We start from the raw sequence: 13,658 nt of genomic DNA, 5'->3' as shown, positions 1-13,658 counted from the left end.
AGCCCATGTCAGACAAACCCATCTATGTCTCTATGATAAATCATCTTTGACCATTTTTTTTAACTGAAATTTCATACCGTCTTACATAAATGTGAGAAATATTTAATGTTTAGGAGTAGCTGTCTGAGATGGCAAGGTGGTGCAGTGGTTAGCACTGTCACCTCACAGAAAGAAGGTTGCTGGTTTGGCATTTCTGTATGGAGTTTGCATGTTTTCCCTGTGTTTATGTGGGTTTCCTTCAGGTGCTCCGGTTTTCCCCACAAGTTCAAAGACATGCACTATAGGTGAATTGAATAAGCTAAATTGGGCATAGCGTATGTGTGTGAATGGGCATTGTATGGATGTTTCCTAGTACTGTGGCTGGAAGGACATCCGCTGCGTAAAACATATGCTGGATAAGTTGGCAGTTCATTCCACAGTGGCGATCCCTGAATAATAAAGGGACTAAGCCGAAGGAAAATGAATGAATGAATGAATGAATGAATAAGTAGCTGTCTGTTCAAATCTACTTTCAAATACATAGTTCACTTAAAATTTTAAAGCAGCAGTCAAATCTGACAGCAAAATGATTTTATATGGTTGCTCAAATCAAGCTGCAAGTGATATATGAAATCATGTACTAGTATTTTCAATTGCATTCACAGAATTTCATACTCATCTAAGCCTCACTTGTGTCGAACTTTGCACTCACATTATTTATATTGCAAACTTGAGCCCCTCATGAACAAGAGTATTGCAGCTGGCTAGTTTGTAGTTTAAATGTTAGCATTTTACACACATCAGCTGTTTTGGAAGACCATTGCTATTCTTCCATAGGAGTTATAATAATCATAATGCCTTAAAAAGTTAGTTCACACAAAAATAAAAACTCTGTTGTTAATTACTCGTCCTGATGTCATTCCAATTCCCGGAGACCTTCATCCATCATCAGAACATAAAATTAAGATATTTTAGTTGAAATGCAAGAGCTCTCTCTTCCTCCTTAGACAGCAATGTTCCAGAGACGATAAACATTTAGAACAGGTACCAAAAACATTGTCAAGACATTCATGTGACTTCATTAGTTCAACTGTAATCATACGAAGATCCAAGAACACATTTGTGCAACAAAAAGAATCAGTAAAAACTGTAAATACTAGAGATGCTCTGATCAGGATTCTTGCAGCCGATACAGATTCTTGTTATGATGATCGGCCGATACAGAGTAGTGATTCCGATGATTCAAGCTTTATATAACTGAGCACATTTTCCCCCTAAATATGATACTTGGAGCTTTCTCCTTACCTAATAAATTAAGGATGTTGCATGTAATCCCTTACGTCTCCTAAAACCATTTAGTGTGGACATGCCATGTTCAGAAACAGCTTTACAGAAAATAAGAGTGTCTTTTTCTACTTGTAATCTCGTAAACAATCATACTTGCGATCGGCTAATGAGATTAGCCAGATTAGCCAGTACTGGTCACATCATGAAATGTGATTACCGGCCGATACCGATCTCCTGTCAATCGATTGAAGCATTCCTTGTAAAAACGACTTTTTTGACAATGTCTTCTTTTTCACATTTGGTCAGTGTGCGCGTTTACTACACACTCCAAATTACCAATAGATCCGCAACACAACACACAAGTCTTTTATTGCCCATAGTAAATGTGAACCCTGACAAAATGTAGAAGAGAAGAGGAGGATGAGAGAATTCTTTTGTATTTCATCTAAAATATCTTCAAATATAATAAAATGTCTCGAGGGATTGGACGGACACGAGGTGAGCACTTAATAACAGATTTATTTTTCGTTTTTAGGTGAACTAACCATTTAATGTATGTTTTGTATAGCATCAAAATTTCGGCTGCCACTCATTTGCATCATATAGACATATTGGGATGGATTATTTTAGTAAAAAAATAGTTTACATCTGAACAAATGACTGTAATATACATCTGGGAACCATAAGGGAGAGTAAATAATGGGAGAATTTTCGTTTTTCGGGTGGAGTATCCATTTAGGGCCAGAAATGCACATTAAACAAGTCAGAACATGAGTGCTTGGCCAGTGCATATACTTGTGTTTGATTATAAATTGTGTACCAGCATTCCAATGACTCCAGAAATCAGTCTTGCATCACTTGAGGTTAATCATTGAATGCAATTATGGCTGATGACCTAGTGCTCATGTCTATGTTTGCATACTTGCACAAAGCATGTTCCTTGTCATGAGTCTGAGCAATAATGAAGGTACATTTGACCACTACATAATCTGATCTGATCATTTTTGTTAAAAGGACACCTCTTTTACAAGATGTAAGATAAGACTTTGGTGTCTCCATAATGTGTCTGTAAAGTTTCAGCTCAAAATGGGGCTTAAATTCCGGGAGACAGAACAATACGAGAGAAGGGCGGGAGATGGGTCTGAAAAACAGGAGACTCAGGGGAAAAACAGGTGTTGGCAGGTATGAGCTGAAATACAGCTCATTAGTCAAAAATACCAAGTAAGTTTATTTCATGTTTTTGTGGTGGAGTTTATTCAAGCCTTTCTGAAATGATGAGTCTCACACAAATGCGACGTTATTACTTTAATACAAACATGCTCTGTTTTAAAAATGTTTTAAACTTATAAAGCTTATATAAATCACAGAGAATTGTAATATTTTAATCCCAGTTTATTTGCATTGTGTAAACATGTTATCATAGAAACATGGCGTCTGCTAATCAATTCGGGGGTGGGGAAAACCGCACTCCTATATCACGTTGCGGTGGGCCTCAGAATCACTGAGATTTGGGTCCTATTTTCACATCAGGAAATTTAAAAAAAGAGACTTGTTGGGTTTAGATTACCCCAGTATGACAGTGGACACAGTATACCTACACACAGTTCTGTCCAACCAGCTTACAAGAGTTGATTTTCATCATAGATGCCCTTTAATGTTAGAAAGTGGTATTTTTAATTTTTAAATGCGTTGGCTGAAAAATGCTGACAGGAAGAGGAATTTGCTTTTTGAAATTAAGTATTTTTACGCATGTGCCCTAATTATGCCCTAAAGAAAAAAGTGTGTGTGTGGAGCATTGGCTTAATTTTAATGATTACTTTTAATGAATCTTCTCTTGAGGAGTTTTTATGTGTGAGAGAACGAAAGATGAAAAGTTATCAAAGCATGCATGCTTTTGATCTTCTCTTTGTCTGATATACTGTCATGGATGTGTGTGTGTGTGTGTGTGAGAGAGAGCAGAATAGAGCGTTTGAAGCTGCGCAGTGATGTATCTGTACTGAAAATGTCCCTTTCTTTGTGTTCATTAGGCTCAACAGTCTCTTTGGTCAAAAGAGGCCCAAGGAAAGAATGTTAAACCTGCTTTAGCAAGAAGTCAGGGATTCATCTCAAAAGAAGCTGATTGTACTTTTTGTAATTGGTGTTTTTGACCCAAAACTTTATATTTTATTTGAGTTATTTTAGCTTCTGTTTGGATCAAACATTCACTTAAACTTTTAAACTATCACTTATTTTAAAATGAAACAAAATATTTATTATCTCCTTATTTAAATTATATAACTTCATTATTCAAAACTTGTTTTCTCTAAAACACAAATGTAGATACAAATATAAACGTCCTAATTTAAATCTGTTCATCATATAAATCACGTATCTTCAGAAGACTGAGACAGATTGCTCAGTTGAAAGGGATTTATTGATCTCTTTGTTTTATATACTGATCTATATATTATACAGTAGTCAGCATTTGAAGTTTATTAAAACCTTTCATGAAAGTTGTCCTAAAGCTATTGAAACACTCTTTGTTGTCTTTGGACAATTTGGACAAATCTTTTTTTTTCCTTTTGACATAAGATTATTTTGCTTACCCCATTTGGCAGATTATCTAGCTTGTTTTAAGGGAAAACTCACTTAATTTGGCATATTATATCATAAAACAAGACAGTATGTTTTGCTTGTCTAGAAAATTCTGCTTGATTTAAGTGTTTTTAGATATTTGGACTAGAAACAAGACAAAAAATCTCAGGAAGAAAAGCATTTTTTTGCAGTGTGAGGTGAGAAGTGTGATTAAAATTGCCTTCATTTGTGTTCCAAAGATGAGTGAATTTCTGGAATGATGTAAGCCAGTATTTTCATTTAGGGGTGAAGTAACCATATAAACATCCAAAAACACAACTGAAAAATCAGCTCACATCAGGGAGGAGTGCATATGCTGACATCAGCGGGTGTTTCTGCGTAATGTTTGAATTCCTGAAGTTGTATAGAAGTGCATGCCAAACTGCTGCACAGAATGTAGGAAAACAAGACATCTGATTGGTGCAGGCAGCTGACCAGCACCAATCAGTGATCACGCCAGTGCACCAACACCAAAGCGTGAGCTGTAGGCTTTGATAAATCTGCTCTAAATGTAATGCCAAACTAATGTCCAATGACCCGGAGCAGGGTTAAGTCAGTCTTAACACAGACGAGCACTTATACAAGATATAAACATTTAAAGACATATTGCTTTGCTTACAGTAACTGTACATCTACTCGACACACATGATGCACTCTGCTGTCATGTGAGAGATATACATAGAGACAGATCTGGTCAAATGTGGTCACACACGTCACCCTCGCTCTTCAGGTCCTCGCAGCATGTCATCTCTGATATGTCTGAGTCATTTACTGTAAAGTAGGTGACCGTGTCATTGCCCAATGAAATATTAACACACAGAGACATCGAGGGGCTTTGCTGCACTTTTGGCTTTTGAAGACTATATTTACAGCTATTTTGTGTGTTCAACAGACTAATAATTGGTTTGAAGTTTTTTAAATTGGTATTTGTATTGCTAAAAATAAAATATAAAGAAAACATTTTTGAAGAGAAAACAAAAACATAATCAACACACTTTCACTCATCTAATTAGAAATCCTACATTTATGCAGTTGTTCTATGTACTTGTGATACTGGGCAGAATGGTGGCTCAGTGGTTAGCACTGTCACCTCACAGCAAGAAGGTCGCTGGTTTGAGTCCTGGCTGGGCCAGTTAACAATTCTGTGTGGAGTCTGCATGTTCTCTTTGTGTTGGTGTGGGTTTCCTCCTGGTGCTCCGCTTTCCCCCACAGTCTGAAGACATGTGGTATAGGTGAATTGAATAAACTAAATTGGCAGAAGTATATGAGTGTGTGTGAATGGGTGTTTCCCATAAGCATATACTATAATAGTTGGTGCTTTATCTGCTTTGGCAACCTCTGAAATAGAAACTAAACCAAAAGACAATGAATGAATGAACTTGTGCTACATGTTGAATTTTAAATGTACTATAAATGTGCAGTAAAATGCAAGTTCATTGTAGGTTTACACCAGAATTACTGTATTGAATCTGTTTTACATTCATATGAATGCCGACACTCCTTCAACAGATTTTTATCAGTTTATTGGAGCAAGACAAGCAAAGAATTTGACTTGAATAAGTGACATTCTAATATGTGAATCTTTTTCATGTTTCATGCATTTGTCCAACAGAATCCCACCATTTTTCCTTCTAAATTTTTCCAGATGTGGAAAATAAATAGTAGTTCATAGCTTTTAGGCCGGCAGCTAGCTCTCTGTAACTCTCACATGGCCGCGTACTGAAGCTAAGCAGGCTGCTCCGGGTCAGTACCTGGATGGGAGACCACTTGGGAAAGCTAGGTTGCTGTCTAAAGTGGAGTTAGTAAGACCAGCAGGGGGCGTTAAACCTGTGGTCTGTGTGGGTCCTAATGCCCCAGTATATTGATGAGGACTCTATACTGCACAATGAGTGCCTTCTTTTGGATATGTTAAACCGAGGTCCTGACTCTCTAAGGTCGTTAAAAAACCCTTGCAAAAAGAGTTTAACCCTGTCCATCAAGGCCTCCTAACCATCCCCATATCATAATTGGCCTTATCACTCTGTCTCCTCTTCACCAATCAGCTGGTGTGCAATGTGTCTGCTGTTGTATCAACCAGGTGGATTTGGAGATTCTCCACGAGAACGTGTAAAGTCCTTTGAGTGTCAAAAAAGCGCTATATAAATGTAAGGAATTATTATTATTGTTATGATTTAAGTTTACAGCTATATGAAAAAAAATCACAAATTGCTGAAAATCTACATTTTATAAAGTGTTTTACTTAAAAAGTGAGAAAAGTTTCAATAAATTCTCTTTTGTGTTTGATAAATGATCTATTAGAAAAAAACTCATTATCATTAATATTATTTATTCAACTTTCATTCATTCATTTTCTTTTCAGCTTAATTCGGTCCCTTATTAATCTGGGTTCGCCACAGCGGAATGAACACACACACACACACACACACACACACAAACATCACAAAATGCAGAAGTTTTTTTCTTTCCAAACGGTGTGCGTTATTAAATTCCATATCACTCTCACCAGTCCCTACTTCCTGTTTTTGCATCGAACACCCCAGTTTGTCCCGGGTGCGTGAATGAAAGGTTCATGAGTGAATGTGAAACTGCCGAACTGCAGTTAAAGTCACCCAAAATTACAGGAAACTCTTACATAAATGCACTTCATGTAAACACCATAATTATATTGTTGTCTATTAAGGCAAATAACTTGATTACATATGTCCATGTAAGCATAGTCAGTAGTGTCTTTGAAGTACAGTTAAAGTCAGAATTATTCGCCCCTCTTTGATTTTTTTTGTTCTTTTTAAAAAATTTTCCAAATAATGTTGAACAGAGCAAGGAATTTTTCACAGTATGTCTAATAATATTTTTTCCTCTGGAGAAAGTCTTATTTGTTTTATTTCGGCTAGAATAAAAGGAGTTTTTAATAACCATTTTAAGGTCAAAATTATTAGCCCCTTGAAGCAATTTTTCTTTCACTTTCATTTATTTTAAAAAGCACCTGGTCCAACTTACTTGTATATGTTTTACTCAAACACATAAACTCTACAGGTGCCTGATAGTTAAATGTGAAGCTAGCATTAATCAGATTCACTCTAGTTAACTGCATCCATGTTAGCACGTCACGTTTGATGTGGTATTTTTACAGTTGCTTCTTGCACGCCCTCAAACACGCTGCTCAAGCGCAGATCTTCTTGTGCGCTCTCAAATAAACACTGCTGTAGTGCGATTTAGTGCGTTTATGTAGTGAGTATGTCTCCAACATTTATTAGATTTGCTAGGAATATTTCTGAATGTCTCCAGTAGACCTACAGAGCGGCAGTAAAGTAAAACGGCTATAAACTCCAGCAAGATAATGTTAAAGTCTTTGTGTTCAGAATCACATCTATAAATAAAGTATAATTATGGAAACTTTGTTCATCTTAACTGAAAGCTACGTCGTGTTTGCTGGCCTCACGCAACACGCACCTGTCTGTAAGTCAGTCAGTCTGTCAGCACGTCACATTAAAGTGTTTAACAAATAGCGCACAGCCCTACTACGGTAACAGAAAAGTTTGCGCTGTTATAATTCACTTACCTTTTAATGCATTTTGGTGCGATTATAACCCGCTATTAAAAACAGCATCATCAACAACAATGAATAAATGTTTTGAATTAGTAAAAAGCTGTAATGTAGCTGTGGCGGGATGAATTTTGGTGTGGCGCCCCACCATGGAAGAATGAATGCAGCGGAAACCATGCACAGGTTCGAAGACTCGTTCTCGCCATCTACAGTGCAATTCAGCTAGGTATACATTCACGCTAAAATATCAAGGTTAAAGTCATCATAGCTTGCGTAGTATAGATAGTATAGACCAGGGATGGGCAAACTTGATCCTCGAGGGCCGGTGTCCCTGCAGAGTTTTGTTCCAACACTAGTCAAACACACCTGAACAAACTAATCAGTGTCTTCAAGATCACTAGAAATCTATAAGCAGGTGTGTGTGATTAGAACTGGAGCTAAACTGTGCAGGACACCGGCCCACCCCTGGTATAGACCCAGCTCCCAACCCAACTTTGAGAATATATTAACAGCGATATATATTGTTTTCGCCCGATAAGAGTCTCGCGTTAAGGCAGCACGTTAACGGTGATAACGGCCCACCAATATATATATATATATATATATATATATATATATATATATATATATATATATATATATATATACACATATATATATATATAATGTACACCTGACTGTTTTGTTGTTTTGTTTAGTTTTTTAAAAATCTTTTCTGTTGTTTTTTTTCTTCTTTTTCTTCTATTTGTTTGTAAAAAAAAGGGAAAAAAAACAACAGTTTTGGCACATTAACAAACATAAAGTTAATCATAAATTACTTAATTTTTAAAATATGACTTAACTGCACCAAAAGTTTAATACATTACGTCTAAAACTAAAAATGTCTTTAAAAAAAAAAATCATCACTGACTTCTAGTCAGTTTCTAATGTTAAGAAGCCTTTTTCCCTGACGTATGTTACATTAAATAACGACAGGGTGCTCGTTATGTTTAAGCATGTGCTCATGTTTGCATGTGTGTTATAGTTTAGCGCATGAGTGAATGCTCAAACGATGCTGCGCTGCCAGATATGGGTCAGGAATCACAATGTTAAAAGCAGAGTGAGAGGAGGTGGAGCGGATGAAGAGCAGCTCAGAGCGAGAGAGTAAGAGAGAGAGAAACAGATCAGCATCTCCAGGCGGAGGAGAAGAGTCGACGCCCAGAATCAGCTCATCATTCACTCCGTCAATCCTCATGTCCTACATTCAGTCCAGCTCTTTCCTCTTCTCTAACGTCCTCTGGGCGATCTCAGATAATACGTGCTTTTAGGAGGCTGGCAACTCATTTGAATGGATGAAGTCAGTCCGCTGTCATCCTTGAGGCTGAAGCTTCCCCCATTTCACCTCTGCTCTGATCCCAGTTCAGTCTGGAGCATGGAGTGATGCGCTTCTGGACGGAGAGAGGCTCGTGCCGGGGGTCGAGTTAGTTCTGGTCTTGTGACTTTGTATTGTTAAACTAAGGAAGTTGTGTGTATGTTCCTGGCACCGGGCGCAATGGGTTGCACGGCGAGTGTGATCCTGTTTGAAGGGCTGCGGCGCATGATATACAGGAACTGTGGATATGTGTGTAAACCCGAGCTGCAAGCAGCAGAGCCGGATGAGGATGAAGATACTCTGAGTCGCAGGGAATCACTGGCCGTCACACCACTGGCAGCTGCATGTGCGGTAATATTTGCGCACGTGTGCATTATAGTTGTCCTGATTTGTGCTGTATAACAGGTTGCATTAGGGATTTCATGCTGATTCCTGGTGGATCATGTAGAGGAGAGTTAGGGGTTTTCTTCTGACAGTATTACTCAGCACTCTTTGTAAGAGCAGCTTGCTGAGCGGAAGGTTTTTTCTTAAGCGTGTGTGTGTGTGTGTGTGTGTGTGTGTGTGTGTGTGTGTGTGTGTGTGTGTGTGTTTGAAGGTTTATGTATTATGTATCTGTCTGAAAGTCGTGTTGAGATTGTAAAGTATTCCTGGGCTTTCCTTTGGCACTCAGAAAAGGATTTTTGCTGCATCTTCAGATTGTTTAAAATGAGCTGAAACAAGACAGTTTTTGAGTTCTCTGTCAGCTTATTTGTATTTTTTTTACTCCAATTACATTTGTAAAAATGCAAATAAATAATAATAATAATTATTATTATTATCAGTTTGTGTTGGGAGGTATTACTTGAATATTTTTGTTAATGGGATCCAAAACTAGGTGTTGGATGGGTAGTTCCCATCATGTTTAGTATGGGATTGCATTAAGAGGGTAAAATGTTGATTATTGTTAATTTAAATCTTAGATTTAACTTAAAACAACCAAAATACTGTATTTAACCTGTAATGCAAGAGCTCTGTAATGGCCAACACAATGCTTGCATGTTGCGCTGCTGACTCTAAAGGAGTTTGTTTTGGTCCGAAACACCTTGGAGCTTCAATTGGTCCTAGACAATTTGCAATCAGTGGGCATGTCCTGGAACTCTACCTTCTTTGACGTTTATTGTTACAATGCATTTCAGAGTCAGACAGCGGAAAAACATCCAGCACAACATCACTAAGTTTGCAGCATGAATAAACTGGAGGGTCAAGTAGCAGAGCTGGGCGATGTCGATTAATTTGGAATCATACGATGTCTAATGTGAAACATTGCGCTGGACGATGGCATCTTAATCGTAGGCGGTGATGAATAAGTTATGACTGAACTAATTAAATATTTGTAGCCTACCGTTTCAACTACCTGACCCACATGGTCCTTGTCTTGCTCATAACCAAATCATAAATAAATAAAGAAGTTACACACAAATTACCACCTGTCAATCACTTTTTCCGCAGGGCTCTGGCATGAATAGGCAGAGTGATCTGTGTCGTCATAATGGCGTCAACAAACTTGATTGGTAAAAAAAGGTGCACAACCAACAGCAACCAACCAACAGTATCTGAGGTTTAGGCCAAAATTACTAAGTACAAGCATGAAAGTGAAAGATTGAAGCAGTGTACTGGCGCTGTGACATGTTACCTGATATGTTCAAAAAAAGGAAGAGTCATCAGATAGAGACAAGATGAATTAAATATCATGTTTAACAACTAGTGAGATGCGATCCAGTGGTACATCCTTGCTCTATGTGGTTTTGTGCTCAAAGCACTCGCTGACTGCCTGTAGCTCAGACGTAGGCATATGACTTTATGAGAGTATGTGTGTGTGTGTTTGGTCACGTAATGTGCGTTTTTAACGGTATAGTGTGGATGGAGATCTTTTCAGAATTGCATCACATCAGTGTGGACGTGGATTGTTTTTGTTCAAAAATGCCATTTAAAAACAAAGACGTATTAGTGTAAACAGGGTCTAAAGGCTCCTACACACCAGGACGTTTTTAGTTTGCGTTTATCGGCAGCGTTTTACAAGACGTTTTTCAATGTTCAAACCCAAGCGCTTTTCACTGGCGTCAAGCAGAAGAGTATGCTAAATCACTCTTTTGACGTTAGATGGCGCTGCACAACTTTAAAATGTAAAAAAAAAAAAATGTAATGTGTATTTATATAGCGCATTTATTGTGTATGGCCATACACCCAAAGCGCTTCACAATCATGAGGGGGGGTCTCTCCACACCACCACCAGTGTGCAGCATCCACTTGGATGATGCGACAGCTGCCACAGGACAACGGTGTCAGTGCGCTCACCACACACCAGCTATTGGTGGAGTGGAGGGACAGTGATAGAGCCAATTCGGTGGAGAGGGGATGATTGGGAGGCCATGATCGTAAGGGCCGATAGAGGGACTTTGGCCAGGACACCGGGGTTACACCCCTGCTCTTTCACGAGAAGTGCCTTGGGATTTTTAATGACCACAGAGAGTCAGGACCTCGGTTTAATGTCTCATCCGAAAGACGGCGCCCACTGACAGTTTAGTGTCCCCTTCACTTTTACTGGGGCATTAGGACTCACACAGACCTCAGGTTGAGCGCCCCCTGCTGGCCTCACTAACACCACTTCCAACAGCAACCTAGTGTTCCCTAGTGGTCTCCCATCCAGGTACTAACCAGGCTCAGCCCTGCTTAGCTTCAGTGAGTAACCGGTCTTGGGCTGCAGGGTGACATGGCTGTGGCATTTAAGCTCCTGACATCCGTTTATAACACAGAAGAAGAGGAGGAGAGGAAGTTCACACGTTTGTTTATAAAGTTACTGGTGACTCGAACAAACATGGATGGTTCAAGCAGCAGCTCCAGCTCTAGCGATGAAGAAATTATGTTCACAGAGCAATAAGCGGCTAAACGTTCATATCGCCTCCGGGCATCTTCTTTAATGTGTGCAGGCATTGACAGTTTTGCGCTTAAGCGTCTCCAAGTGCTGTTTACTATAACTTCAGCAGCTCCGTGCACATGAACAAAAATGTCGATCTGATTGGTGGAGAAGGTTTTGACGCCATGCGTCAAAACAAAAAAATGAGCATGAGGGGTTTTTGTCAGGGTTCTGCCACTCTGGTCATGTAAATTCTTGTTTTTTGTGGCAGAATCCGGTCACTAGTCATGTCTAATCCTGTCCTGTTGTGCTCGGCTCAAGTTTTCTTGGGTCGAGCACTTGTTTCTGTCATTGTGTGTGTCTCCGTGTGTGCGTGCGCCTTCGTGGGTGTGCGCAGAGCGTGCGCGCTCCCGCTTAATGCGGCCGCGCGGGCTCTGCGTCCCTCCGATGCGCGCGCTCTTGTACTCGTGTTTGTGTTTTCGTCTGTCTGCAGCGTGGTGTTTCATTCCCAGCGTCTCAGTCTAGTTGGTTTCGGTTTTGTTCGGCGCTGGGATGAAGCATGCACACTGCGTGTGTGAGCGCACGGTGAGTGTTTTCATTCATCGTGTGTTCGTGTCTTGCGTCTGTTGTCAAAGTACGTGGCTCTTTGTTTACATTGTGGTCACGTGCTTTTGTCCTGTGCTTCAGTGTTGTGTTTGTGTTGTCATGAACATGCGGTTAATGAGTTTTCTCATTGGCTGCATGTTCTTGTCCTGTTTTATGTGAGCGCATGGCTTGTCTCGTCTCTGTCCTGCGCTCTCCCGTCTATTGTCTTATCCCACCCACCTTGTTATCCTGTTTGTAATTATTATTTTCACCTGTCCGCCTGTCTGTTAATTGGTTTGTCTTTCCTATTTATTCTCCTAGTGTGCTCTGTTCTGTGCTGGTCCGTTGTTGATTGTTTCCTTCCCTGTTGTACGAGGTTTGCTGATTCTGTTCTACAACAGTGGTTTAAAGTTGTGTGTCTGCCAAGTTCCAGATTCTAGAAGTCTAGTTGAGTGTATAACATAATGTCGTGTTTTTCCCCACATGGGGAGATTTGAGTTTTATTTTTGTTTTATTTTTCAATAAATTCTTCATTCCCCGCATTTGGGTCCTCGCCTCCTCTCCATCCACCCCCATACCGTGACTGTTTTTTTTTAAATGACGCTTTTGCGCCTGCCGTTTTGCGCGTTGGTGTGCACAATCACATTGACACCCTTTATTTAGTTACGAGGCGTTAAACGTCTACGGAAAACGCAAGCAAAAAAACGTCTCGGTGTGCACAGGCTTTAAGTGTGTATTTTTCGCAAGCGGGTTCCTGCTGTGATGGGGGAGGGAGGATCACAATGCTGGCTCAGCATTGTGATGTCTATTGGCGATGGACGATGGCATCGTCTATCGACTCAAACCTAACCCACACCTGTTCTATGGTTAGTGTAGAGATTTTAAAGGTTTAGAGTCACTCAACAATAAGCACAAACACATTTAACCACGTCTGACATTGTTAAGCATTGTTCCATTCAGTGTCTGTCCATGGAAAATAGAAAGTCAATGTGGCAAACCGCTATGGTGCTTCTCGCTGGAGAAGGCTGTTTGTCTTATATGAAACTGTTTGTCTCTCACAGCCGCCATTGTTGTTGTAGTCTACTCGAGCAGCTTGACACAGCATGGGGGTGTTGGAGGATTTGAAAACAGTATACTATAATTTAGCCTTTTTCAACTTCTTTATGCCCTCAAACAAAGAACGAAAAAGAAATCCATTTGAAGAATACCTTGGCCTTAATGATAACACTTTGTACTACTCATAGTAGACATGCATTCTGACCAGACGTGTAAGAGAAGAGTTTTTTTGCCCCATAAAAGTGTTCTTGGAGCTTTGTAGGATTACAGTTGAACCACAGTTAAAGGGCACATAGTGTACCCCTTTTTTATAATTTAATATTAATATTATGGTTCTTCTGAGTGTGCCA

At 39.5% G+C, this 13,658-nt stretch overlaps 2 protein-coding genes across 14 annotated transcripts in view; one reads left to right on the top strand and one right to left on the bottom strand.

Annotated features, from left to right (window-relative positions):
• The window catches only part of stk24b (serine/threonine kinase 24b (STE20 homolog, yeast)), an 835,587-nt gene that overhangs the window by 577,380 nt on the left and 244,549 nt on the right, over window positions 1-13,658 (bottom strand). The window lies entirely within an intron of this gene.
• dock9b (dedicator of cytokinesis 9b) overlaps window positions 1-13,658 on the top strand; it is a 182,308-nt gene that overhangs the window by 39,355 nt on the left and 129,295 nt on the right. For 7 of the 13 annotated variants that reach the window (XM_087256665.2, XM_087256659.2, XM_087256658.2 and 4 more), the window contains exon 1: window positions 8,623-9,125. The exons of the other annotated variants lie outside the window; for them this stretch is intronic. In XM_087256665.2, the coding sequence (XP_087112791.1) occupies window positions 8,934-9,125 (192 nt within the window). In that variant the 5' untranslated portion in view covers window positions 8,623-8,933. Of the gene's footprint in view, window positions 1-8,622; window positions 9,126-13,658 lie in introns of those variants that run through there. 13 annotated transcript variants of the gene reach the window in all.

This window comes from Danio rerio, chromosome 6, assembly GCF_052040795.2.
Source record: "Danio rerio strain M-AB ecotype USA chromosome 6, GRCz13ab, whole genome shotgun sequence".
In the NCBI taxonomy this organism is placed as follows: domain Eukaryota; kingdom Metazoa; phylum Chordata; class Actinopteri; order Cypriniformes; family Danionidae; genus Danio; species Danio rerio.
The sequence above is the reverse complement of the archived record's forward strand: the minus strand, read 5'-3'. Positions and strand labels throughout refer to the sequence as shown.